This window comes from Saccopteryx bilineata, chromosome 3 (genome assembly GCF_036850765.1).
Source record: "Saccopteryx bilineata isolate mSacBil1 chromosome 3, mSacBil1_pri_phased_curated, whole genome shotgun sequence".
Taxonomy (NCBI): domain Eukaryota; kingdom Metazoa; phylum Chordata; class Mammalia; order Chiroptera; family Emballonuridae; genus Saccopteryx; species Saccopteryx bilineata.
The window spans coordinates 130,955,997-130,979,339 of NC_089492.1; the positions used below are offsets into that span (position 1 = coordinate 130,955,997).

The 23,343-nt window shown below is 47.0% G+C and overlaps 3 protein-coding genes across 7 annotated transcripts; 1 reads left to right on the forward strand and 2 right to left on the reverse strand.

Annotated features, from left to right (window-relative positions):
• Positions 1-444: 444 nt before the first annotated feature.
• On the reverse strand, positions 445-12,834 carry LOC136330516 (retinol dehydrogenase 11-like). 3 transcript variants are annotated; one of them, XM_066267450.1, is made up of 6 exons: positions 12,561-12,834; positions 12,147-12,386; positions 11,581-11,670; positions 8,589-8,777; positions 7,446-7,573; positions 445-504 (listed from the first exon to the last, which is right to left on the reverse strand). In XM_066267450.1, exons 1-6 carry the CDS (start codon positions 12,733-12,735, stop codon positions 466-468), a joined length of 861 nt encoding a protein of 286 aa, XP_066123547.1. In that variant the 5' UTR covers positions 12,736-12,834; the 3' UTR covers positions 445-465. The 3 variants fall into 3 exon arrangements, with proteins under 3 accessions (XP_066123547.1, XP_066123545.1, XP_066123548.1); XM_066267448.1 differs by lacking the exon at positions 445-504 and adding an exon at positions 6,686-7,326 and having other exon boundaries at positions 7,467-7,573; XM_066267451.1 differs by lacking the exons at positions 445-504; positions 8,589-8,777 and adding an exon at positions 6,686-7,326 and having other exon boundaries at positions 7,467-7,573.
• Positions 12,835-13,259: 425 nt separating this feature from the next.
• Positions 13,260-19,346, reverse strand: C3H2orf81 (chromosome 3 C2orf81 homolog). Of its 2 annotated transcripts, none has more exons than XM_066267444.1 (4): positions 19,208-19,346; positions 15,188-15,409; positions 14,880-15,101; positions 13,260-14,719 (listed from the first exon to the last, which is right to left on the reverse strand). In XM_066267444.1, the coding sequence occupies exons 1-4, from the start codon at positions 19,274-19,276 to the stop codon at positions 13,532-13,534; spliced, it is 1,701 nt and encodes a 566-aa protein (XP_066123541.1). In that variant the 5' UTR covers positions 19,277-19,346; the 3' UTR covers positions 13,260-13,531. The 2 variants fall into 2 exon arrangements, with proteins under 2 accessions (XP_066123541.1, XP_066123542.1); XM_066267445.1 differs by lacking the exon at positions 19,208-19,346 and adding an exon at positions 15,539-15,959.
• Positions 19,347-19,442: 96 nt separating this feature from the next.
• Positions 19,443-23,286, forward strand: WDR54 (WD repeat domain 54). Of its 2 annotated transcripts, none has more exons than XM_066267446.1 (10): positions 19,443-19,521; positions 19,861-20,083; positions 20,249-20,311; positions 20,706-20,772; positions 20,863-20,916; positions 21,226-21,353; positions 22,361-22,461; positions 22,559-22,721; positions 22,886-22,960; positions 23,039-23,286. In XM_066267446.1, the coding sequence occupies exons 1-10, from the start codon at positions 19,454-19,456 to the stop codon at positions 23,168-23,170; spliced, it is 1,074 nt and encodes a 357-aa protein (XP_066123543.1). In that variant the 5' UTR covers positions 19,443-19,453; the 3' UTR covers positions 23,171-23,286. The 2 variants fall into 2 exon arrangements, with proteins under 2 accessions (XP_066123543.1, XP_066123544.1); XM_066267447.1 differs by having other exon boundaries at positions 19,458-19,616.
• Positions 23,287-23,343: the final 57 nt, after the last annotated feature.

Consider the following 23,343-nt stretch of genomic DNA (forward strand, 5'->3'; position numbering starts at 1 on the left):
GGCGCTGGGGATGGCTCCTTGGCCTCTGCCCCAGGCGCTAGAGTGGCTCTGGTCGCGGCAGAGCAACGCCCCGGAGGGGCAGAGCATCGCCCCCTGGTGGGCAGAGCGTCGCCCCTGGTGGGCGTGCCGGGTGGATCCCGGTTGGGTGCATGCGGGAGTCTGACTGTCTCTCCCCGTTTCCAGCTTCAGAAAAGTACAAAAAAAAAAAAAAAAAAAAAAAAGAACAGGATGTGCTAATAGGGAAAATATTGTTTCTTTTACATTGGATTGGGCTGGTGGTCTTCAATGGAAATTAATATTTTCTTTGCCCTGTGTGTCTTTTCACAGGTGCCAATTAGAGGCTGTCTCTGATTGGGGAGCCTGAGCAGGACCCCTACGACTCCAAATCTCCAGTTCTCATGATGGAGCCCATCCTCCCAAACTGATGCTGAACAGTGAACATCTGTGCCCATCTGGGTGGAGTCCTCAGCATTCCAGAACATGGGAAGGAACCAACAGGGAAAACTGTTTCCCAGAGGATCGAGATGGTGTTCAGGCTGAGAGATGTGGAGGGGAGATTGGATAAAGGCAGAGAGAGCAAATCAAACATGACAAAGCCAGGTATGGGGGTGCAGGGAAAAGACACATCTAGCTTAGCTATCCCAGCACTGTCCAATAGGAATAAAAAATATAAATTTTGAGATTGTCTTTAATTGAGATGTAGGCAAGTAAATTTTTAAAAGATTTTTAAAAAAATATTATTAAATTTCATATAAGCCGATCATGCATATAATCTTAAAATTCTTAGCAGCCAGAATTTTAAAAAGTAAAAACGAACATGTGATATTAATTTTCTTTTATTGAGAAAGACAGACAGACAGGAAGGGAGAGAGAGAGAAGCATCAACTCGCAGTTGCAGCACTTTAGTTGCTCATTGATTTCTTCTCAAATGTGCCTTGACTGGGGGCTCCAGCTGAGCCAGGGACCCCTTGCTCAAGCCAGTGACCTTTAGGCTCAAGCCAGCCACCATGGGATCGTGTCAATGATTTCATGCTCAAGCCAGCAACCCCATCCTCAAGGTGGTGAGCCTGCCCTCAAGCTGGCAACCTCAGGTTTTGAACCTGCGTCCTTAGCATCCCAGATCGACACTTCATTCACTGCACCACTACCTGGTCATGCTCATTCATATGTTTCTGAATATTACTTAGCAAATAACAGATATTAAGTATATTAGAAATATGTATTTCAATATTATAACCACATAAGAAATAGAGTCTGTGTTTACTAAGCCAACTCCTGCTGGCCTTAAACCTGAGTTTAAAGGGCCATCAGCAGGAACAGAAAACAAAACCTGGGGCTGAGCAGAGACGGTTAGAATGGAAAACTACCCCCTACACACATAGAGTCAAAAGAATCAACGGCTAAACCACCGGGAGTGAACTTTTAAAAAGTGCCTCACAGAGAGCAACAGTAAGGATAAAAGCCTATCTCATCCTTGCTTCTTTGCATAATGAGAGTAAAATTGTTTCTGGTAATTCAAAATAATATACTTGTACTCATACAAGTTTGGGGCCAAAATGTATACCACATAAGTGGCCCCCAAATCCAAAGACACAAATGTAAATGGTCCCAGGTTGATAAAGTACTCCTGGGAACCTGGCCAAACTCAATGTAAACCCTGTTAGGGGAATGGACTTTAACTCCAAGCTTTAAATAATTCCTAGAGCTGTAGTTCTAAGAACCATGAGGGTACAATCAAAGTCTCTAAAAACACAAGGTGCCGCGGACCAGCGCAGCTCTTAATAACTGTGGAAGTAAGGAAACACACTTATCAAACAAAACAAAACAAAACAAAACAATGGGACCGGGAGGACTCTTCAAATGCCAATGGCAATATCCGAGTGCCCCATAGCCCCAGTTTGCTTTATTATATAGCCATATGCAAATCAAAGAAGTCCTTGATAAAAAGTTACACATCCAAGGCTAAAACAGGAACTCTCCCAAGGCATAAACAGGACCCATTAGTGAAATCTACCAACATCTGAAAACAGAGTCAGAGGAAGGGCATGTAAATTGCTTCCAGCAAGTCAAGGAAGCAAGTGAAGTGGGTGCAAATACTCAGCATCAGAGCCAATATGGAGGTGAAAGGGGGAGAATTTAGCCTTTTGCTAAGCCTCGAATCTACAATGGCTTTTTGCCCTTTACGGTCCACAACAACAAGGAAACAAGCTACCATAAATATTCAAGCCTGCAAATATTACAGATACTATCAGTTACTATTTTCAGTTACTATCTGTAAAATTAGTGTTCCTTTTTTTATTTTTTTTTTTTTTTTGACAGAGTCAGGGAGAGTCAGTGAGAGTGACAGAAAGGGACAGATAGACAGGAAGGGAGAGAGATGAGAAGCATCAATTCTTTGTTGTTGTTCATTGATTGCTTTCTCGTATGTGCTTTGATGAGGGGGGGGGCTACAGTGGAGCAAGTGACCCCTTGCTCAAGCCAGCAACCTTGAGCTTCAAGCCAGCAACCTTTGGGCTCAAGTCAGTGACCATGGGCTCATATCTATGATCCCACACTCAAGCCAGTAACACCACGCTCAAGCTGATAGTTCATGCTCAAGCTGATAGCTCACACTCAAGCCGGATGAGTCCGTGCTCAGCGGGGATCTCAGGGTTTTGAACCTGTGTCCTCTACATCCCAGTCCGATGCTCTATCCACTGCACCACAACCTGATCAAGCATTAAAAATCAAATTTTGCCTGACCAGGCAGTGGCGCAGTGGATAGAGCGTCGGACTGGGATGCAGAGGACCCAGGTTGGAGACTCCGAGGTCGCCAGCTCTGCTGTAGCCCCCAGGTCAAGGCACAAACGAGAGAGCAATCAATGAACAACTAAGGTGCCGCAACAAAGAATTGATGCTTCTCATCTCTCTCCCTTTTTGTCTCTGTCACAAAAAAATTAAAAATCAAATTAAAATTTAAAAACATATCAAATTTTAATTTAATCAAGGAAGAAGCAATTATAAAAATTGACTAGGTAGATTGGCAAAATAATCAGTTATAAAATATAATAATAAAAATATAGTAATTACAATATAAAGTTATTAGATAGATAACACAAAAGATTATCCATAACTATTAACCTAAAATAAAAAACCTTTCAAAATGAGAGGCAACAAGCATTTTTTGAGATTAAAAAAAAAGTTATTTGGGAAGCACTCTATTCAGGCAGAAGCCCAAATAGTGTTCCAATGAAGAAATCAAGGCAAGGAGTATTTATCAGAAAAGGAAAAGGAACAATTAAATTAATATAAAGAAGGCATTTCTATTGGTTCAGATAAGCTAACATAGTGATATTTAATTCTAAACAATGTTTTTAATTGTCAGCCTGATAGACACCAGTCCAGTAGTCATAATATCTTCTTTCTTTGCAAACAGTTCTTTGGGACACAATGTTATTTTAGGCCCAGTTCAAAGGTTATTTAGCTCTGTTTCACTTTCCAAAGCTTGAAGCATAAGATCTACAAACAAGGTAGTTCCTCTGGAATTGCAGCTCTGACACCATTTTGAAGTGGCTTCATTTATTTATTTATTTATTTGTATTTTTCCAAAGCTGGGAACAGGAAGGCAGTCAGACAGACTCCCGCATGCGCCCGACAGAGATCCACCCGGCGTGCCCGATGCTCTGCCCATCTTGAGGCGTAGCTCGCCACAATCAGAGCCATTCTAGCGCCTGAGGCAGAGGCCACGGAGCCATCCTCAGCGCCCGGGCAAACTCTGCTCCAGTGGAGCCTGGGCTGTGGCAGGGGAAGAGAGAGACAGAGAGGAAGGAGAGGGGGAGGGGTGGAGAAGCCAATGGGCGCTTCTCCTGTGTGCCCTGGCCGGGAATCGAACCCGGGATTCCTGCACGCCAGGCCGACGCTCTACCACTGAGCCAACCGGCCAGGGCGAAGTGGCTTCATTTATATACATATTTTACATAGCTGAAGAAAGAATTCATGGATTGGAAAACAGACCTTTAAAAATTGTACCGCCCTGGAGGGAGGGAGAGAGTTAGGGGGAGGGGGAGGGGCACAGAGAACTAGATAGAGGGTGACGGAGGACAATCTGACTTTGGGCGAGGGGTTTGCAACATAATTTGATGACAAAATAACCTAGACATGTTTTCTTTGAATATATGTACCCTGATTTATTAATGTCATCCCATTACCATTAATAAAAATTTATTAAAAAAAAAAAAAAAAATTGTACCGCCCTGGCCGGTTGGCTCAGCGGTAGAGCGCCCATTTGCTTCTCCACCCCCACCCCCTCCTTCCTCTCTGTTTCTCTCTTCCCCTCCCACAGCCAAGGCTCCATTGGAGCAAAGATGGCCCGGGCGCTGGGGATGGTTCCCTTGGCCTCTGCCCCAGGCGCTAGAGTGGCTCTGGTCGTGGCAGAGCGACCCCCCCCCCCCCGAGGGGCAGAGCTTCGCCCCCTGGTGGGCACAGCATCGCCCCTGGTGGGCGTGCGGGGTGGATTCTGGTCGGGCGCATGCGGGAGTCTGTCTGACTGTCTCTCCCCGTTTCCAGCTTCAGAAAAATACAAAAAAAAAAAAAATTGTACCAAAATGCAGCATTAACATATAAGAAGAAGGAAAATGTGGAAGAGAAGTTAATAGACATGAAAGATAAAAGTTGTAGAAGGTCCAACCTTTACCTTATTGCAATTCCACTAAAAAGAAAAACATAAGAGAGACTGTATTTAAAGAGAAATAAAAGATACATATATATCATCAGATTCAGGAAATCCAAGTGATTTCCACCGGAATAAACAAAAAGAAGTGCACATCTGGATTAATAATAGTGAAGCTGTAGAAAAACAATGACAAAGATAAAATCTTAAAAGAAGCAGAGAGAGGGGGAGGGGGGAGATATGTGGGGGGATACGAGAATCTATGTACACTCAATAAATTAAAATAAAATTTAAAAAATAAAATAAAACAAAGAAAGCAAAGAGAAAAGGCATATTACCTGCAAAATCAGTTATATTAATATCTAATTTCTCAATAGCAATAATGAAAGCCAGAAGACAAAGAAATATTCAGTAAAATAAGAGAAAATAACTATCAATCTACAATTCCTCAGCCAAAAATAAAGGTAAAGCCTGACCAAGTGGTGGCACAGTGGATAGAGCATTGGCCTGGGATATAGAGGACCCAGGTTCAAAACCCCGAGGTTGCCAGCTTGAGCACAGTCTCATTTGGATTGACCACAGGCTCACCAGCTTGAATGTGGGGTTGCTAGCTTGAGCGTGGGATCATAGACCTGACCCCATGGTCACTGGTTTGAAGCCCAAGGTCACTGGCTTGAGTCTAAGGCCACTGGCTTGAGCAAAGGGTTACTCGCTCTGCTGGAGACCCTGGTCAAGGCACATATGAGAAAGTAATCAGTAAGCAATGAAGAATTGATGCTTCTCATCTCTGTCCCTGTCTGTTCCTATCTGTCCTTCTCTCTCTCTTCTTGTCTCTCTCAATATTGCTAAAAATAGGTAAAGTAAAAAAATAAAATAAAAATAATAAATAAATAAATAAAACAGGAAATTTACTATCTTTAGATCCTGTATTAGTTTTTTATTGCTGCATAACAAATTAATACAAACTCAGTGGCTTGAGCACAGGGTTGCTAGCTTGAGCATGGGATCATAGACATGACCCCATGGTCTCTGGCTTGAAGCTCAAGGTGGCTGGCTTGAGCCCAAGGTCGCTGGCTTGAGCAAGAGGTCACTCGCTCTGCTGTAGCCCCTCGGTCAAAGCACATATGAGAAAGCAATCAATGAACAACTAAAGTGCCACAATGAAGAATTGATGCTTCTCATCTCTCTCCCTTCCTGTCTGTCTGTCCCTATCTGTCTGTCTCTCTGACTCTCTCTCTGTCTCTGTCAAAAAATAAAAATAAAAAGAACACACTTATTGTCTCACAGTTTCTGGGTCAGGAGTCTGGGTACAGGTTAACTGGGTGGTCTGGGACCTCAGAGTGTTACCAGGCTGAAATCAAGTGTCATAAAAGGCTGCAATCTCATCTGGGCTCCAGGTCCACTTCCAAACTCACTGATTATTGGCAGTATTCAGTTCTTTGGGACTGTAGAGCTGAAGTCTTTTTTTTTTTTCTTTCTTTTCATTTTTCTGAAGCTGGAAACAGGGAGAGACAGTCAGACAGACTCCCGCATGCGCTGGACCGGGATCCACCCGGCACGCCCACCAGGGGGCGACGCTCTGCCCACCAGGGGGCGATGCTCTGCCCATCCTGGGCGTCGCCATGTTGCGACCAGAGCCACTCTAGCGCCTGAGGCAGAGGCCAAGTAGCCATCCCCAGCGCCCGGGCCATCTTTGCTCCAGTGGAGCCTTGGCTGCGGGAGGGGAAGAGAGAGACAGAGAGGAAGGTGCGGCGGAGGGGTGGAGAAGCAAATGGGCGCTTCTTCTGTGTGCCTTGGCCGGGAATCGAACCCAGGTCCTCCGCACGCTAGGCCGACGCTCTACCGCTGAGCCAACCGGCCAGGGCCTAGAGCTGAACTCTTAACTCCTAGAGCCAATGTGGCCATCTCCCAAATGTGGCAGTTTGCTTCTTTCATGGTTAATAGGAGGATCTCTCTGACTTCTGAGATCTGACACTTTTAAAAGGCTCACATGATTAGGTCAGACCCACCCAAAATAATTTCCCTTTTGACACAAAGCCAACTGATTACAAACTTTAATTACACCAGTAAAATCCCATTTTCCAGGTATACAACATAATCACAGGCATGAAATTTCATCACATTCACTAGTTCCACTCACACGCAAGGGAAGAAGATTATACAGAACATATACACAAGAGGGTAGGAACCTTGAGAGTACCTTAGAATTCTGTCTACCACAAATAGTCATTAAAGGAACTTCTAATGGATATACTTTGGATAGAAGAAAAATAAAAATAAGCCCCAGATGGAAGACTGGAGACACAAGAGAGAAGAACAAGCAAAGGAAATATTAAATATATGGGTAAGGCTACACAAATCTCAACTATAAAAATAAATCTGATTTCTGAGATTAATGAAATAGCAATATAATTAAAGTATTGGGTTACAAAAGCATATAAATTCAAAGGAAGTGAGTAACACTGAACAGGGTGATCTGGGTCGGAGGATCAGTTCATCTTGTCTAGGTTTGTTAGTTTGACTGAGGCATTCCAGAGTCTTTGGGCCACATGAAGATCCTGAGCATCTTTAGAAGGAAGAGTCATCACACAGGAACTGTTAAAATATTTTCCAGAAATGCCATCCAGCTCCTTTGCCAAGCTCAAGTAGAGGACTGGGTTTGCACCTTGTTGAGGATCCTGGGGAAACACAGAGTGGGGGGTGGGTGGGAGGGAGGATGGGATGTCACACCAGGCAGGCCTAGGCCCACTGGGGAAACACTGAGAAGCAGAACCCTGTCTCACTCTCTGCAGGCCACACCAACTCCTCCCCCACCCACCTTAATGAAAAAGCTGGAGAGCCAGAAGAGGAGGCGGTATGACCAAGAGAATTGCTTCATGATGTCCGTGTATACAACACCTGGGTCCACAGAGTTCACGGTCACACCTGAGAAGGTAAGACAGAGCATAATGCAAAATGAAGTGCGAGGATGATGGGAGGAACAGCTTGAATGTGGTTCCACAGTGTGCAATGAGAGAAGGAGCCTACCAGGTCTGCTGGTTAGAGGTGGCCAGAGACTTGGAGGTGATACCAGGGACAGTAGAACTCTGTAAGTTACATGAATGGTGGTACCCATGCCAGGATTTGAAAGTGTTGTGTTAACTTTAAGAGGAACATGATATATGGTGTTGGTATTGGAAAAACTGGGAGGAGAGGTGATGAGAGTTGGGAAAGGTTGAAAAGGAAACAGGAGGACAGGGTTGAGACCACTATAGGGGGCACAGAAAGCAAATGGAAGAAAGTAAAAACAGCTGGCTTGAGAGATATTGGGAAAATGATATACTTAACGGTAGTTTATTATTTCAGGCATTTAATACTTATATAAGAACAATAAAAGAGGTACACAAAACTAGATGATGTTGTAAGAAAGAGTTTTAAAACATTAATGAAAAAATATTAAATAATACCTGACAAAGAACAATAAAACTGTTATTTAAGATATTTCTAGCGACAGCTTGTCACCCCCTGGTTGTTTGGCACTTTTTCTCTTTGCATTATATGTTTGTTTACTGAAGTAACAAACGTGAGGGAATTAAAATGTAGTATTTCATCAAAGGTATAATGAGTTTTATGAAATGAATAAATAATATTACAAGCGTAGTTCCATCAAATTTTTTTCACCTATGAACAGAACAAACATTACTACAGGTGCTTAAAATACACTGCTGTGCAGATGAATGTTAAAAAAGAGTAAGGAATGTAAATTTGTGATTTCCACATTGGGCGGCTGCCCAGGTGCCCACTTTAGAGAGAGCCCTGGTTACAGGTGCCATTTTAACAATCAGTTCGCCGAACTCAACAAAAAATTAGGTATCAGTTCTGCCAAACCTGTGCGAATCAGCTGAGTCCCACCACTGGTTGGGAGTGGAGTATTAGGGGGTATCATGTCAGAGACAGTTACCTGTCCCTTGAAGTCTCCGGGCAAATTCCCCAGTGATTGAAGTCAAAAGCAGTTTGCTGCAGGTATAGTTCTGGTTGAAGGCCAAAGGTCCACCAGCCCCAGTCAGATGTTCCTCATCAAAATAGCCACATGTGTGCCAAGCAGAAGACACATTTATCACCCGGGCAGACCCTGCCCGTTGTAGCGCCCCTGGGTAAAGAGAGGACCATGCTCCTTCAGTTCAAGTTCTGGGGTAGACTCCCACTCCCAGCCTGCCTCTAGGAGAGTCTAGCAGAGCAGGGCCCATCCTGGGTGTGGAGGAGAGGGTCAACGTCCCCCTGCCCCAGGCCCCCAGGCCCGGCACAGGAGAACTTAATGTCAACAGAGACTTTATTTTCATTTACAGCTCTCCTAATGCTCTCTTCCTCTTTTATTTTAGTCTTTGAAGTTTTGTCTTGCTTTTCTTTCACTTGTCAGCTGGAGCTAATTGAACTGATCCTTGTTTATATTTGACCTCAGTGACGACTAAGGGAGGAGGAAGGCGAGGATAGAAACACTGTCAGCTGTCTTTCACAGACTCATACACTCATTTACTTACTTGTTTCACAAATGTTCATTAGGCCCCTGGATTGTGGCAGACACCAGGATAGGTGCTAAGGACATAGGGTGGTGCCAGGTTTGCAGGGAAAGAATGTATGCAGCGGTACTTGGGAAAGTGTTTTAAATAAACAACAAACTATTTCCCAAAGGAACAAAAATCCAATTATAATCAACAGAACAAGTTAAACCTTAAAAAAAAAATGAGTACCTAACTATACAAAAAAAAATCTGGACTATAGAAATGATAAAAACTAGTAGTTGTCACATAGGAGTTTACAATAGTGTTTTCAAAATGCTAAAAACTAGTTTGAGCCCTACATTGAAATGAAGAATCACAATGATGATTTGAACAGATGTTATTTAGCCAAAATTTGCTAGAAAGAAAATTATTCTTAAAGAGGACAGTGGATCCCTAACTTGCAGACAGGGTTACATAAAAAAACCAAAGGGACTCACAGCCTAGTTGGAGACAAATCCGCACAGAGCAATGTTAGTTCAAGAACAGAGATGCATACAAGGGGTTTAAGGGAGCCCTGTAAATTGGGGGTGCCTGGGGAGTTGGATGTGTCAGGGCAGGATCCATGGGACAGGCTATATCCCAGGCTACAGCTTAGCCAGGCTAAGGGGGAAAGAAAGGCTATTCCAGATAGATGGTATCATGTGCAAATGCACAGCTGAAGGAGAAAAGTAAATAGAGTATGGTCCAAAAGCTACAGTTTGTCTGGCTGGAGATGAGGGTGTGGGTTAAGGAAGGGCAAAAGGTAAGGTTCTCAGTCTTGTAAGTGAAGTGAAGGGGTTTAGAGTTTATCCTATGAAAAGCAGCATACCTTCAAAGGATTTTAAGCAAGAAAGTGATATGGCAAAGGTGATTTCTAAACGTGGCAGAAAGGAGAATAGAATTGAAAAGGGGAGACAGTAGAGAAAAACAATTTAAAAAACTATTAATTAGGAACACAATTTAGGTTGTTACCTGAATCTCTATATATCAGGCTGGAGCAAATTTGCTCAAATAAATGCTTTTTATATAAAAGAAGAGCCCTGGCTGGTTGGCTCAGTGGTAGAGCATCGGCCCGTTGTATGGAAGTCCCGGGTTCAATTCCCAGCCAGGGATAAGCGCCCATCTGCTTATCCATCTGTCCCCCTCTGCTTTCTCTCTGTCTCTCTCTCTTCCCCTCCCACAGCCAAAGCTCCATGGAGCAAAGTTGGCCCAGGCGCTGAGGATGGTTCCATGGCCCTCCACCTCAGGCACTGTGGTTCTGGTTGCAACAAAGCAACATCCCACATGGGCAGAGCATCACCCCTTGGTGGGCTTGCCGGGTGGATCCCCGTTGAGTGCATGCGGGAGTCTGTCTGTCTCCCTCCCCACTTCTCACTTAGGAAAAATACAAAAGAAGAAAAAGAAGAAGAAGAAACACTAATACTGAGCAAGGTGCCAAAACATTACAATTTTGGGGAAGAGGAAAAAATATTCATATTCACAAATGCATAGAGTTCTGCCTTGCTTTTGTCCACTTCCCAGTTGGGACTAATGTAATCAGCCACTAAAGGGTATGTGAGACCCGACAACAGTAGTTGCCTCCCAGGAGGGGAATGAATAGCTGATTTTCAAGGAGAGGAGGAGACATTTTTTTCTGCATTAACTTTTGTACACTTTCAATTTTTGTATTTAGATATGCATTACCTGACTAAAAACAAAAAACAAAACAAAAAAAAACCCACAATGATTTTCTTTTAAAGAGGCTATTATACAACACAAGAAAATATGTTAGGGAGAATTTGCCTGCCACCCATTTCCCCCCTCTTCCCCAGGAAGAACCCAAAACTCCTTAATTAGAAAGGATTACAAAATCAGAAAGTCAAAAGACCTGGGTCCAAGGGAGTGGTATTTTTGGCTACTATTGCTGGTAGTTTCAAAGCTTCCGGGTGTCTGTGATCCTAAGTGCCTGAAAGCCACCCTTAGGAAGCTTTGGCTGAGATGACTCTACTGGTCAGCATGGAACACAGAGCTGAGGGAAGGAGAGGTGGGGTCTCACATGCCCCTACTGGTCAGCATGGAACACAGAGCTGAGGGAAGGAGAGGTGGGGTCTCACATGCCCCTACTGGTCAGCATGGAACACAGAGCTGAGGGAAGGAGAGGTGGGGTCTCACATGCCCCTACTGGTCAGCATGGAACACAGAGCTGAGGGAAGGAGAGGTGGGGTCTCACATGCCCCTACTGGTTGTATCTTGGGCTGATTCCATTCCCAGAACTCTAATCCTGATTTGTGGCAAGTGGTTCCTCTGCTGTGTGCAGCAAAGCATACTGGTCACTGCTCTGCAAGCAGCTGAGTACAAGGGGGAAGAAAGTGCCCAGAAAAATGCCAGAAGAATGGATACTCAGGGCCAACACAGAAGGTAGGCATGCTTCCTTACCTTGCAGTAGATTTGTGAGCAGAAAGGGCCCGACATAATTGGTAGCAAAGGTGAGCTCAAGGCCCTCTGGGGTTAGTGTCTTGGGGATTCCTGGGAGGAGATGAAAACACAGTAGATGATGGAGAGAGACAAAGTCTGGGGGAGATACATTCAGGTTCAGTAGAAATGCCATAGGAGCATGTATGTGCAAAGATGGGGCAATAAAATTTGAGTCTATAGCCTGACCGATGGTGCCATAGTGGATAGAGTGTTGATCTGGAGCGTTGAGGTCACTGGTTTGAGATGCTGGGCTTGTCTGGTCAAGGCTCATTCAAGGAGCAAGTGCAAAAGTGGATGCTTCCTGCTCCTACCCCCCTTTCTCTCTCTCTCTTTCCACTCTCTAAAATAAATAAATAAAATCTTTAAAATATTGAGGCTATAACTTCAGGCAGGCTCTTTATGGTTGTGTATGAAATGAGAGCATTTCAGCAGGATGCACAGGTTTGGCTTTGGGGGCCGTCTGGGGTCCCTAATCTAGAAAAGAGTCTCTTGAAATGTGTTTTGAGGAAGCAAGTCAAGGCACATACCACAGACTGCAGCATTGTTAACCAGCAGGTGTATCTCAGGACACTCCTGCAGAAGCCACCAGGCAAAGCTCCAGACAGAGGCCATAGAGCTCAGGTCCACCTCCCCAAGCAGAAGGCAGGCATCCTTTGAAGCTGCTTGGATCTCAGCCAGGGCTCGCTGTCCACGCTCACGGCTGCGGCAAGCAAGAATCACACGGGCCCCACGACGGGCCAGCTCCTGGGACACAACCTTCCCAATGCCTGTGGGAGGGCAGCTTTAGAGTAGGCTAGGCTGGGATGTGACTAGATGGCAGTGGAGCAAGGAAAGGGACAGGGGTACTGACAGTGGGTGCTGCATCTCCCCCCTGCCTTCCCTCTTAAGGTTATTGGGGACCAAGGCCCCCAGTAGGGTGACAAGGTGGGAGGAGCACTCACCACTATTGGCCCCCGTCACTACTGCCGTCTTCCCAGTCAGATCTGTGGAGCAGTGCTGGAGGTCCCAAAGATGAGACTTACACCAGCGCCGCATACTTAGTCTAAGCAGGAAAACCAGAATGAGGGCAGAGCCAGGGCCCCAGACCTGGGTACTGAGTAGAGACCGCAGCCACATAGCAGAGTACTGGCCTGCCACCCAGAGTGGGAAGACAATGGGGAAGGGCCTAATCAAAGCTCAGTGGGCACTAGTGATGAGGCTCGTGTGGAGCCTGGGGCACAAAATTTAAGGAAGCACTCTCATATTTGTCCATATGGCCCATGTGAACCCAAGAGTGAGTTCCTCCTTATAAATTTTGTCCCCTAGGCATTCGATTGCCTCACCCCAAGTCAAAATCAACAGAAGCCACAGGGCTTTCCCTGGGTCCTGCAAAGCTCAAATCTGTTTCCAAGCCAAAATTGGATTTGCACTCTAAATGAACTGACAGAGCTCCAGAGACTAGGGAAACGAGAAACCAATCCCTCATGTCTTGAATCACTCTGTGCTAAGCAGGACCATCCCCTTTGTCCCCAACTGAAAGGAGACTAAATTCTCCCAACTGAGGTAGACCCCACTTGCAGCCCTTTCTTATCTGCTCCCTTGTGAGGAGAGGATGGTTCTCCGGAAGGCTCCTGCTGGGCCTGAAGCAGGGTCTCCTATGGGTGGAAATGGGTTTATTCCCTGGAACCAGTGATCTATCTTCCAGGAGCCTGCCAGGACAAGTACTCCTCTCCAGGTCAGTGACAGTATACATCTTTGGAAGAAAGAGAGGTAACAGGCCAATTCTTAAGGCAACACAGGTGTTTATTTCTAGCAAGCAGAGAGAAGGAAGGTAGGAGTCCCACTGGCTGAGGTTAGGGCTCAGAATGGGGTGGGAGTTTAGAAGGCAGTGACCACATATTTGGGGTTGAATTCTTCCTTAGCTGTGCCATGGTCACCTGGGCACCTGTCTGGATGGTGTGGGAGGAGACTTGCAGCTTTCTCTGTCCTCCTGCTGGGGTGTGCCAGAGCTGAGCGGCACCTGGGTGGTTGGGTTCTGCATGCTTACACCAGGAACCAGCTTCAAGGCTTCAGGCAGCAACATGGGCTTCCACATCACCTGGGATGTGGCCTTGAGGACTGGGGGCTCAGGATAAGGCCACCCATGAGGACTCTGGCCTTCCTGGTCTCTGGGTTCTGGGGCCAGTGGAGGTAGGTGGGTGCGGGTGTCCCACAGGTCTTCCAGCACCTTGGCCTCCCCCTCCCAACCCCTGGGCCACACTGCACCTGGCCACAGGTTGGGGCTGGGGCTGCGCGCCATGTTGGGGAGCTCCAGGTGCGGTTCAAGAAAGCGGATATCTGGGCCGGGCAAGGGTTTCTTTGGCAGGAAGCCTGGCAATGATAAGCCTAAGCTTAAAGGCGTAAGTTGAAGGCCGGGGGAAACTTGGTAACTGGGGCCAGTGGCTGGGCGTTGGGCCGTCTTCTTGACCCTCTGGCACTTGCGATAGACTTCCAGGGGGCGCACCTCAGAGTCTGGATCTACAATCTCAGCTAGCGGGCAAACCCAGTGTTGCGGCAGCTGCTCCAAGGCTGCCTTGCGGCTTGCCCTGTAGGGAAGCATGCTCAGCTGCGAGTCTGCACGCCAAAGCGGCTGTGGCTGGAAGGATGCCTGGAAGGATGTGGAGGAACTGTGCATGGTGGGGCTCGAAGCTGAAGCTGTGCTGGATAGTTCCTTCTTGAACACCGGCTGATCCCCAGCTGCATGCAGCTGCGGTATGCAGTAGAAGTCCTCTATCGAAATCTGGGAGCTGAGGGTCTGTGCCCTCTCAGCCAATTCCTGAGAGCTGGCTACCAGGGACAGCTCCAGAGAAGGGTGGGGACTACCAGCAGGAACCATCTCCACTGAGGATGACCGCTGGAGGCTCCCATTCAAGGACCCAGCTGAGGACAGGTGGCCTCCTCCCTGGCCTTCCAGTTCCTCTAACGGACCCCCAGGCCCTGCCTCCTGAAACAGCTCCGGGATGGGAGGGGAGCCGGGGGTGTCTCTCAGCTTGGAAGAATGCTCCCAAGATTCCCTCCGCTCCTCAAAGCCTCTATCCAGCTGCGGTCTCCCTAAAGAAATCAGTTCCATGCTCCCCTGGTCCTGGAGAAATGCACCAGAGGTAGGGGTGGGAGGTGGGTAGTGAGAAGTCAGAAAGAGTAGAAAGGAACTAAGAGGGGAGGAGTCCAGAGAAGCCCTAAGGAAAACAAAGATGCATTGGGGGTAGGGGTAGGGGCGGGAGGGAGTTGAGGGCTGAGCTTACTTCACTTTGGAAGATCTCCTCCTGCCCCACTGAGGCTGGCTCATGCAGCACCGGAACGGATCCCTGAGCCCAGGCATCTGTTGCGCATGCCAAGGGCTCCTCGTCCTCACCCCATGTGGGGTCCTCAACCACTGAAGACTCTCCCTCATCACGGACCAGGAAGCACCGCTCGATGATCTGCAGCATGGCCTCCCGAGCCCCGTTGATGGTGAATGGAATGCACTGCAGAGGTGAGAGAGGGTCTCAACAGGGCAGGAAGGAGTCGGAGAGTAAGGAAATGGGTGTGGAAGACCCGGATCCAGGCCCACCTGATGGGTCAAGTAGACTTTGAAGGCAGAGTCCATGACTCGTGCCAGCAGATCCGCCAAAATGTCCCCCACCACTTCCTCGCCCTCTTCCACAGCTATGAGCGCCATCCACTCAGCCTCAGTGAGCCGCCCAGGAACGATGTCTGCCTGCGGCACCAGCACAGTAGGCGGCCGTGCCTTTTCTGCTTTGGATCTGGTCACCCCACGGTCTCGGGCCTGCCTCTGTGGGAATGGAACAGGGAAATCAGGGAAGGAAACCCAAAAGTGGAAGACAGAAGCAGCTTCAGGCGAGGAGGAAGCTTTTTCAAGTTGTGTACTAGGAAGGAAAAGCCTTTTGAAAGGACAACTTACCAAGAGCCAATTTGGTGACAAACACTTTTCAGGTGTTTGACCTAGCTAATTTAATTTTCAGAATAGCTCACTAAGCTCATTTCACAGACAAAGAAACTGAAACTTCACACAAGTTAACCAACACTTGCTTGGGATCACACAGTAGACCCAGGCTTCAATTCCACCATCCTTGCTGTTTACACTAGTTCAAAGTGTTCAAAGTTCTCGAGAGTTCAAAGAACTTGAGAAACATGAGTCAATATATGGGTGCTGGAATCATTGGTGCTGTTTAGAATCTCCTCTCCCACCCCCTAAACAACTTAGAGCCTTATTTCACAATATATATCTAAATAAGTTCCAGATGGATCAAAAGATAAACACACACCAAAAATATGAACAAAAAATAAAATGTAGGAAAAATAGGTTAACTTGTTATATAATCTCTGGGTAAGAAAGAATGGCAAGAGTAATAAAGAAAGCCCTGGTCGGTTGGTTCAGTGGATAGAGAGAGCATCAGCCTGGCAAGTGGATGTCCTGAGTTCAATCCCTGGTCAGGGCACAAATGAGAAGCAACCATCTGCTTCTCTTCCCCTCCCTCTTCCCCTTCTCTCTCTCTTCTCCTCCCACGGCCAGTGGCTTGATTGGTTTGAGGTGAGTGTCAGCCCCAGACAGGGTTGCTTGGCAGATCCCTGTTGGGGTGCATGCAGAAATCTGTCTCTCAATCTCCCCTCCTCTCATGAAGAAGAAGGAGAAGGAGAAGGTGAAGGAGAAGGAGAAGAAGCAGAGGAGGAGGAGGAGGAGGAGAAAGAGGAGAAGGAGGAGAAGGAGGAGGAGGAGGAAGAGGAGGAGGAGGAGGAGGAGGAGGAGGGAGAAAAGAATAGGTAGATAGGTATGCACATATAGGCCAAATTTTCCTGTATTTATTTTTATAAACATTACTAATCTACAAGCTGAAATTAGTAGTTACCATTTTCTGGCACTTACACTATAATAGTTGCATACATTGTTTTGATTCAATTCCTACATTTTTTAAACTACACAATATATTTATTTATTTATTTTAAAGATTTTATTTATTGCCTGACCAGGTGGTGGCGCAATGGACAGAGCGTCAGACTGGGATGCGGAGGACCCAGGTTCAAAACCTCAAGGTCGCCAGCTTGAGCATGGGCTCACCAGCTTGAGTACAGGGTCGCTGGGTTGAGCATGAGATCATAGACATGACCTCATGGTTACTAGCTTGAGCCCAGAGGTCACTGGATTGAAGCCCAAGGTCACTGGCTCAAGCCAGGGGTCACTTGCTCTGTTGTCCCTAGGTCAAGGCACATATGAGAAAGCAATCAATGAACAACTAAGGTGTTGCAAGGAAGAACTGATGCTTCTCATCTCTCTCTCTTCCTGTCTGTCTGTCCCTCTCTCTGTCTTTCTCACTGACTCTGTCTCTGTCAAAAAAATTTTTTTTAATTTATTGGTTTTACAGAGAAAAGGGGGTGGGGAAGAGAAGTAATTGCTTCACTCTAGCTGTTCATTGGTTGTTTGTCGTATGAGCCTTGACCTGGCAAGCCCCGGGTTTCGAACAAGCTATCTCAGCATTCCAGGTTGGTGCTCTCTCCCCTGTGCCACCACAAGTCAGGCCACACTATTTTATTTCCACTTTACAGAATGTGTCCAGGATGACACAGCAAGGAAATAGTGGAGTGATAATTCATATACAGGTCTGACTCTAGAGCCTGATTTTTACACTGCTTCCTAAACAAAAAAGAGAGGGTGGGGCAAAAGTAAGTTACAGTTGTGGGTATGTGAAACATAGTTTATTACTGTATTATTATTTATTATTGTATTCTTATTTTTAATGTTTATTTTATTGATTTTAGAGAGGGAGGAAGGGAGAAAGCAAGAGAAAGACAGGAACATCAATCTGTTCCTGTATGTGTCCTGACCAGGATCGAAACAGCAACTTCTGTGCTTTGGGACAATGCTCTAAGGCAAGCTATCCAGCCAGGGCTAGTATATTATTTTCCATATGAACAACTGTAAACCTACTTTTGCCCCACCCTATATTTGTAGCAAATATAAAAAAGTTAATATCCCCAAATATATGGAAAATTCATATAAGAAAAATTATAAGACCTCAAGGATCATAATAAGCAAAGGACATAACATTTCACAAAAGTAGAACTGTAGCTGATAATAAACATTTGAAAATATGTCTAACCTTCCAAACTATTAATTCTAGTTTTATAAATGCACTCAAAAGCCTATTTTAAAATAAAAATGTTCTCACCTGACCTGTAGTGGCACAGTGTATAAAGCGTCGACCTGGAATGCTGAGGTTGCCAGTTCAAACCCCTGAGCTTGCCCAGTCAGAGAAAATACAAGAAGCAACTACTACAAGTTGATGCTTCCTGCTCCTCCCCCCCTCATTCTCTTTCATTTAAAATCAATAAATCAAATCTTTAAAATATGTTCTCCAACATATTCCCTGTCATGTGATTTAAAGTAGCAGAATATTGAAAATATATGTCTAACAAAAAGAGAATAGATAGCTAATGGTGCACTATCTTTATGATGGAATATTATGCAATGATTAAAGGCAATATTTAGTAAGAATTTGCAAGAGCATAGAAAAATACTTAAGATTTAATGTTAAATAAAATAACAGGATACAAAATTACACATCACATATGATCTCAGATCATGTAAACCTGTATGTGTTGAAGAAAAAGAACACCAAAATTGTAACAGTGGATGCGTTTCTTTCCTATGCTCTTCTCTATTTTATAAGTTCTCTACAATGAGATTATATCCTTTTATAATCAAGAAAAATCTACTTTAAAAGAAAGACTAGTGCCAAAAATTCATTTCAGGGCATAGGAATTAACTAGCAGATTCTTGGGAGTCTCCTCTCTTCCCTACAGGAGTCTACTTGAACCTGGCTCCCTCCAAAATGTAATCTTCCAAAACCTTTGCCTCCTCACCCCCAACCTTACTGATGTCCCCCAAAATCCATTCTCCCTCCAATCTGATGTTTTTACACTTCACATGGAACTCAGAGTCCTTAAGCCTCATTTCCTGTCTCTGGTAGTGAGAACAGCATTGGTGGCAAACCTAGGGGATGGCCCAAAGCCCAATCCAGGCTTGGCCAGAGCAGGGCAGGTGGGGCTGGGAGGGACAGTAGGTTCATTAGACTTCTCCACGCCTCTCATGTGACACCCGTGATAGTGACCATGCCTAGATGTGGCCTGACCAGAGGAGCCAGAGATATTGTTACACAAAGGCTCTTCAAGTGTTTTTAATTTTCTTGTTTTTAAAATAATTTTCAATCGTAACCTCAGGGTTGCTGTTATTTAATCCATTTCTTTCTCCTGAAACTCTCGAAATGGATCGTTTCTTTGGCAATACCTCTCCCCAATCCCTGACCAATTCTCATTAATCCACTTAAATGGGTACCTCAGTATAAGAAACTTATGACATGCACTAGTTGTTTCCAAAGTCATTTCTTTTTCTTGGGCTCTGCACCACCTATTTAATCTTTCCCAGTTTCCAAGTGTGACAAAGCGTGTGAGTGAGCGTGGTGTAAGTGCAAGTTTTTTGCCCTGCTACCAACGTGGATTCCTCGGTCATCTTGAATGCCAGCTTGCCGGGAGGGCACTGGGTATCGCCAAGCTGGCCACGGTTCCCAATACCAACCTTAAAGGACGATCCCGGCTCTGGCTCACCCCCAGCTGAGCTGAAGCCTACCGAGCTTTCATGGGCCATCGCTGAACCGCTGTCGCTCCAACCACTTTTCTGCACCTAGCTGCTGCCTCTGCCGCCTAAACGGTCGCCCCGGCAACCACGCCCTGCGCTGGGTGTTTTGTGCCCGCCCACAGTTGCCCCGGCAACTGTGCCGCGCGCTGCACGTTCAGGTTGCTCGCCCCGCCCAATGTCCTGCGTATGTGCGTCGTCTCTATGGTAGCGGCGGATTTGGAGGGACCGAAAGACCCAGGAATCTGGCTGCTGAGGTGGCCAGGGTCTTCTCGGCGCTGAACCGAGGGTGGAAGGGTCTGGGGACTACCCTGCCTCAACCTGCCTTGGCTCGGGCACTTGGGGCCACCAGGTTCTGTGCCATCACCATTCCTTCTCTAGGATTCCCCCATCGTCCCTGGACTTAGCCCTGGGACACCCCTCTCTTCCTCCCCATGCCAGACGGCGCCGCCCTCAGGGCCCCGGGCGTTACGTCAAGACCCAGGCTCAGGGGTCTCCCCCAGTGGCTCATGACAGCACTCCCCATCCCCGGCAAGAATCGTCTCTGTCGTCTGTTTACCCCTGACCTTTTGCTGATTCCAGCGTCTCTCCCCTAGGATGTTCCGCCGGGAGCGTTCCATCCCTCTTCGAGGTTCGGCTGCCGCCCTGTGCAACAACCTCAGTGTGCTGCAGCTGCCGTTCTGCGACCTCACACGTTTTGGAGTAGTCCATGGACCCAGCGCCCAGCTTCTCAGCGTTACTCCGGGGTGTGTGCTCTTGGACCAGCGCCAGCTCCTTGCTAAGGAGGGAGCTGGAGTGAGTCCCCCACTTATCACCCAGGTGAGACATGGAGTTGGGAGTGGTGTTGCTGAATCTAGTTCTAACCCCTGCCCTTCCTCTCCAAACCTCAAGGAATAGGTCTGCGCTAACTCTGAGTTTCTACTGTTCAGAATCCTCTTGTCTCCTGTTGACCACTTCTCCCTATTCTGATCCACCTCCCTCTAGATCCACTGGTGTGTCCTCCCCTTCCGAGTACTGCTGGTACTCACCTCACATCGAGGAATACAGGTAAGAAGACCTTCCTGCCCTCCCCAACTAGTCTTCTCAACTCCTCTCCAACGCCCCAAGGCCCTTCTGCACTTGCCTCTAAACGCTCCCAAGTTTTACACATACTTAGCCCAGTCTTCCTTATTTCTCATTTTCATTGCTTCCATTTTTTTAAATTCCCAAGTACCCTCTCTCCAATATCTGCCCCTTTGGTAGCTGTATGACCTTGGGCAATTTGGTTAACTTATCAGAGCCTCAGCGTCCTCCTCTGTGAAATAGGAATAAAAGAAGCACCTGTCTGCCAGAGTTGCACTGAGGATTCAGTAGGCTAGGCTAACATGAGTATGTGACATACTCAGCATAGAGCACAGCAGAGGTTAGCTGGGTTGTGCCCGTCCTTGCCCTCATCTTCCAGATGTATGAGTCTAATGGCTCCATCATGGTATACTGGCATGCGCTGGACTATGAAGATGCCTCTCCAGGTACCTGCAGTACTGTTTCCTGTGGGTAAGGAGTGTTTGCTGGGGCTGGAGGAAGCGCTATTTCTAATAGTTTTCCCCTTTCATACTCAGTACAGGCTGTGTTTGCCCGAGGAATTGCTTCCAGTGGTCACTTCATCTGTGTGGGTGAGGGGGCCAAGGGCATTGGGGGGTGCTGGGGTATAAAGGTGTGGACTTTGGCCAGGAGGATGCTAAATTTCTGAGGAAATTGTGGAGGGTTAGAGGGAAGGGTGGAAGTGAAGGGGAGGGTCAGAGACTCCAAAGAGCCATGAATGGGTTCAGAGGAACAGGGTGGGCTAGAGTAAGTGTAGTCATGGAGGGGCAAGACTGTTAGCACAGTGAGAGGTGGGTTTATTACTAAGGTTTCTTGGATGGAGGGAGTGCTGAGTGTGGTGGCTGGAGACCTGGGAGGACTAGGACACACTACTTCTGCAGGAACGTGGTCAGGCCGGGTACTGGTATTTGACATCCCAGACAAGGGTTCCAACATTGTATTGAGTGAAGAGCTGGTTGGCCACCCAACATCAGTCACAGACATTGCCAGTGAGCCTGCCCAGAAACAAGTAAGTGGATTCCTTCTTCTAATTCCAGTGAACCTTAGAGGCAGGAGACCTGGATGCCAGTCTTGGCTCTGCCACTAAACAGCTGGATGATTTTAGGCAAATTGCTATACTTTCCCAGGCTTCAGCAACCTCAGATCCAGTGAAGCTAGACATATTTTACATGGCATTTAATAGTTCACGAACACTTCTCAATGCTGGTGGGAAATGAGGAGTTGGGACAGGTGGTTTCTAAGATGTTTTCCAGCTCTGACATGTGTGGCTTCCTTCTCTGAATGTGGGCAAGTCCTACACTTCCATCGCCACCCTCTCCAGGAAGTCTTCCCCCATTCCAGTTCCTACTGATCTCCCTCAAAGACAACTCTTTTGTACTTAATTGGATTGCAAACTACTTGAGAACACAGGGTTTGTATCTTCTAATTCATATCCTCTACTGCAGCGGTTCTCAACCTGTGGGTTGCGACCCCGGCGGGGATCGAACGACCAAAACACAGGGGTCGCCTAAAGCCATCGGAAAATACATATTATACATTTTAAAATAAAATATGTATTTCCGATGGCTTTAGGCGACCCCTGTGTTTTGGTCGTTTGACCCCCGCCAGGGTCACGACCCACAGGTTGAGAACCGCTGCTCTACTGAATCTGGCTCAGAGCTGGGCCCATGGACTGTGTTGGCTGCCTGGGGTTAGGGGTCAAGAGGCTGAGACTAGTTGTGACCGTGACTGGCTCACTGGAAGACTTCGAGGTCATAACACTATGGCCTTGGTTTCGTCATCCATCCACTGAGTACAGTTATACTAATGGTATGTGTGAGAAGGGAAGGTGGGGAAACTGTGAGGAATGCAAGGAAAGCATTTTATGCTTCTTGAGGGAACCCTGGGTCCAGCTTTTGAGGGCTCCATATGTCCACTTCCCCTAGAGAGGCAAAGATGCAAATACTGCCTCCCTTCCCCTGTATACAGGATCCAGCAGGGGAGAAAGGGGAGGGCTGACCTCGCCTTTCTCTTTAGGACTGCATGGCTCACATGGTGACGGCAGATGACTCAGGCTTGCTATGTGTCTGGTGGGCAGGTCCTGAATTCAAATTATTGACCCGAATTCCAGGATTTGGGTAAGTGGGTCAAAGGGGCTGAAGCCTTCCTGAGGCAGCTTCAGGGTGGGGAGTGGGCTTGGGTCTGGGGAAATCAAGTAGGGCATCACCCTTGCAGGGCCCCATGCACTTCCGTGCAGCTGTGGCAGGGGATCATAGCAGCAGGCTATGGGAACGGGCAAGTGCGTCTGTATGAGGCCAGTACTGGAACTCTACATGTCCAGATCAACGCCCATGCCCGGGCCATCTGTGCCCTGGACCTGGCTCCGGAAGTGGGCAAGGTCAGTCTCCTCCCCCATCCCTACATGCCCTTCCTCGTTCCTGGTGCTGGGATGTTGTGAGGAACTCCCTAGGCCTGTCATTGCCACTTGGTGTAGCACTCCAGCCTACACCAGTCTTTTCAGCATGTTCGACTCCCACTTATCCTCCTGCCTTTTTTTAATAGCTACTGTCTGCAGCTGAGGACACCTTTGTACACATCTGGAAGCTGAGCAGAAGCCCAGGGAGTGGCTGCATTGAGGTATGTGTGGAAAGAGGAGTAAAATGGGGTGGGGCAACCCTGGGGCAGCAGGCCCTGAGTAGCCCCCCTCTCCCCCAGGTGGAGCACTGTCATGGCGAGTGCGTGCCAGACACTCAGGTGTGTGGTGCCCGGTTCTTTGATCCCTCTGGCAGCTCTTTTGCTGTGACTGGCTACGACCTTGATGAAATCCTGAGATTCAGCAGTGTATGAGAGCAGAGAAGCCCTCCTTTCTCCCTGTGGTATTTATAAAGTACCTTCTCCACCTAACCCTTGTCTAATTACTCAGTATATCAAAGTCATCCTTCACAACTAACAAACTTTAAGCTCCAGGGAAGAGGGCATGCGGCAGGTCCCAGCCAAGCAGAGAAGCAACCTGTTGTCAA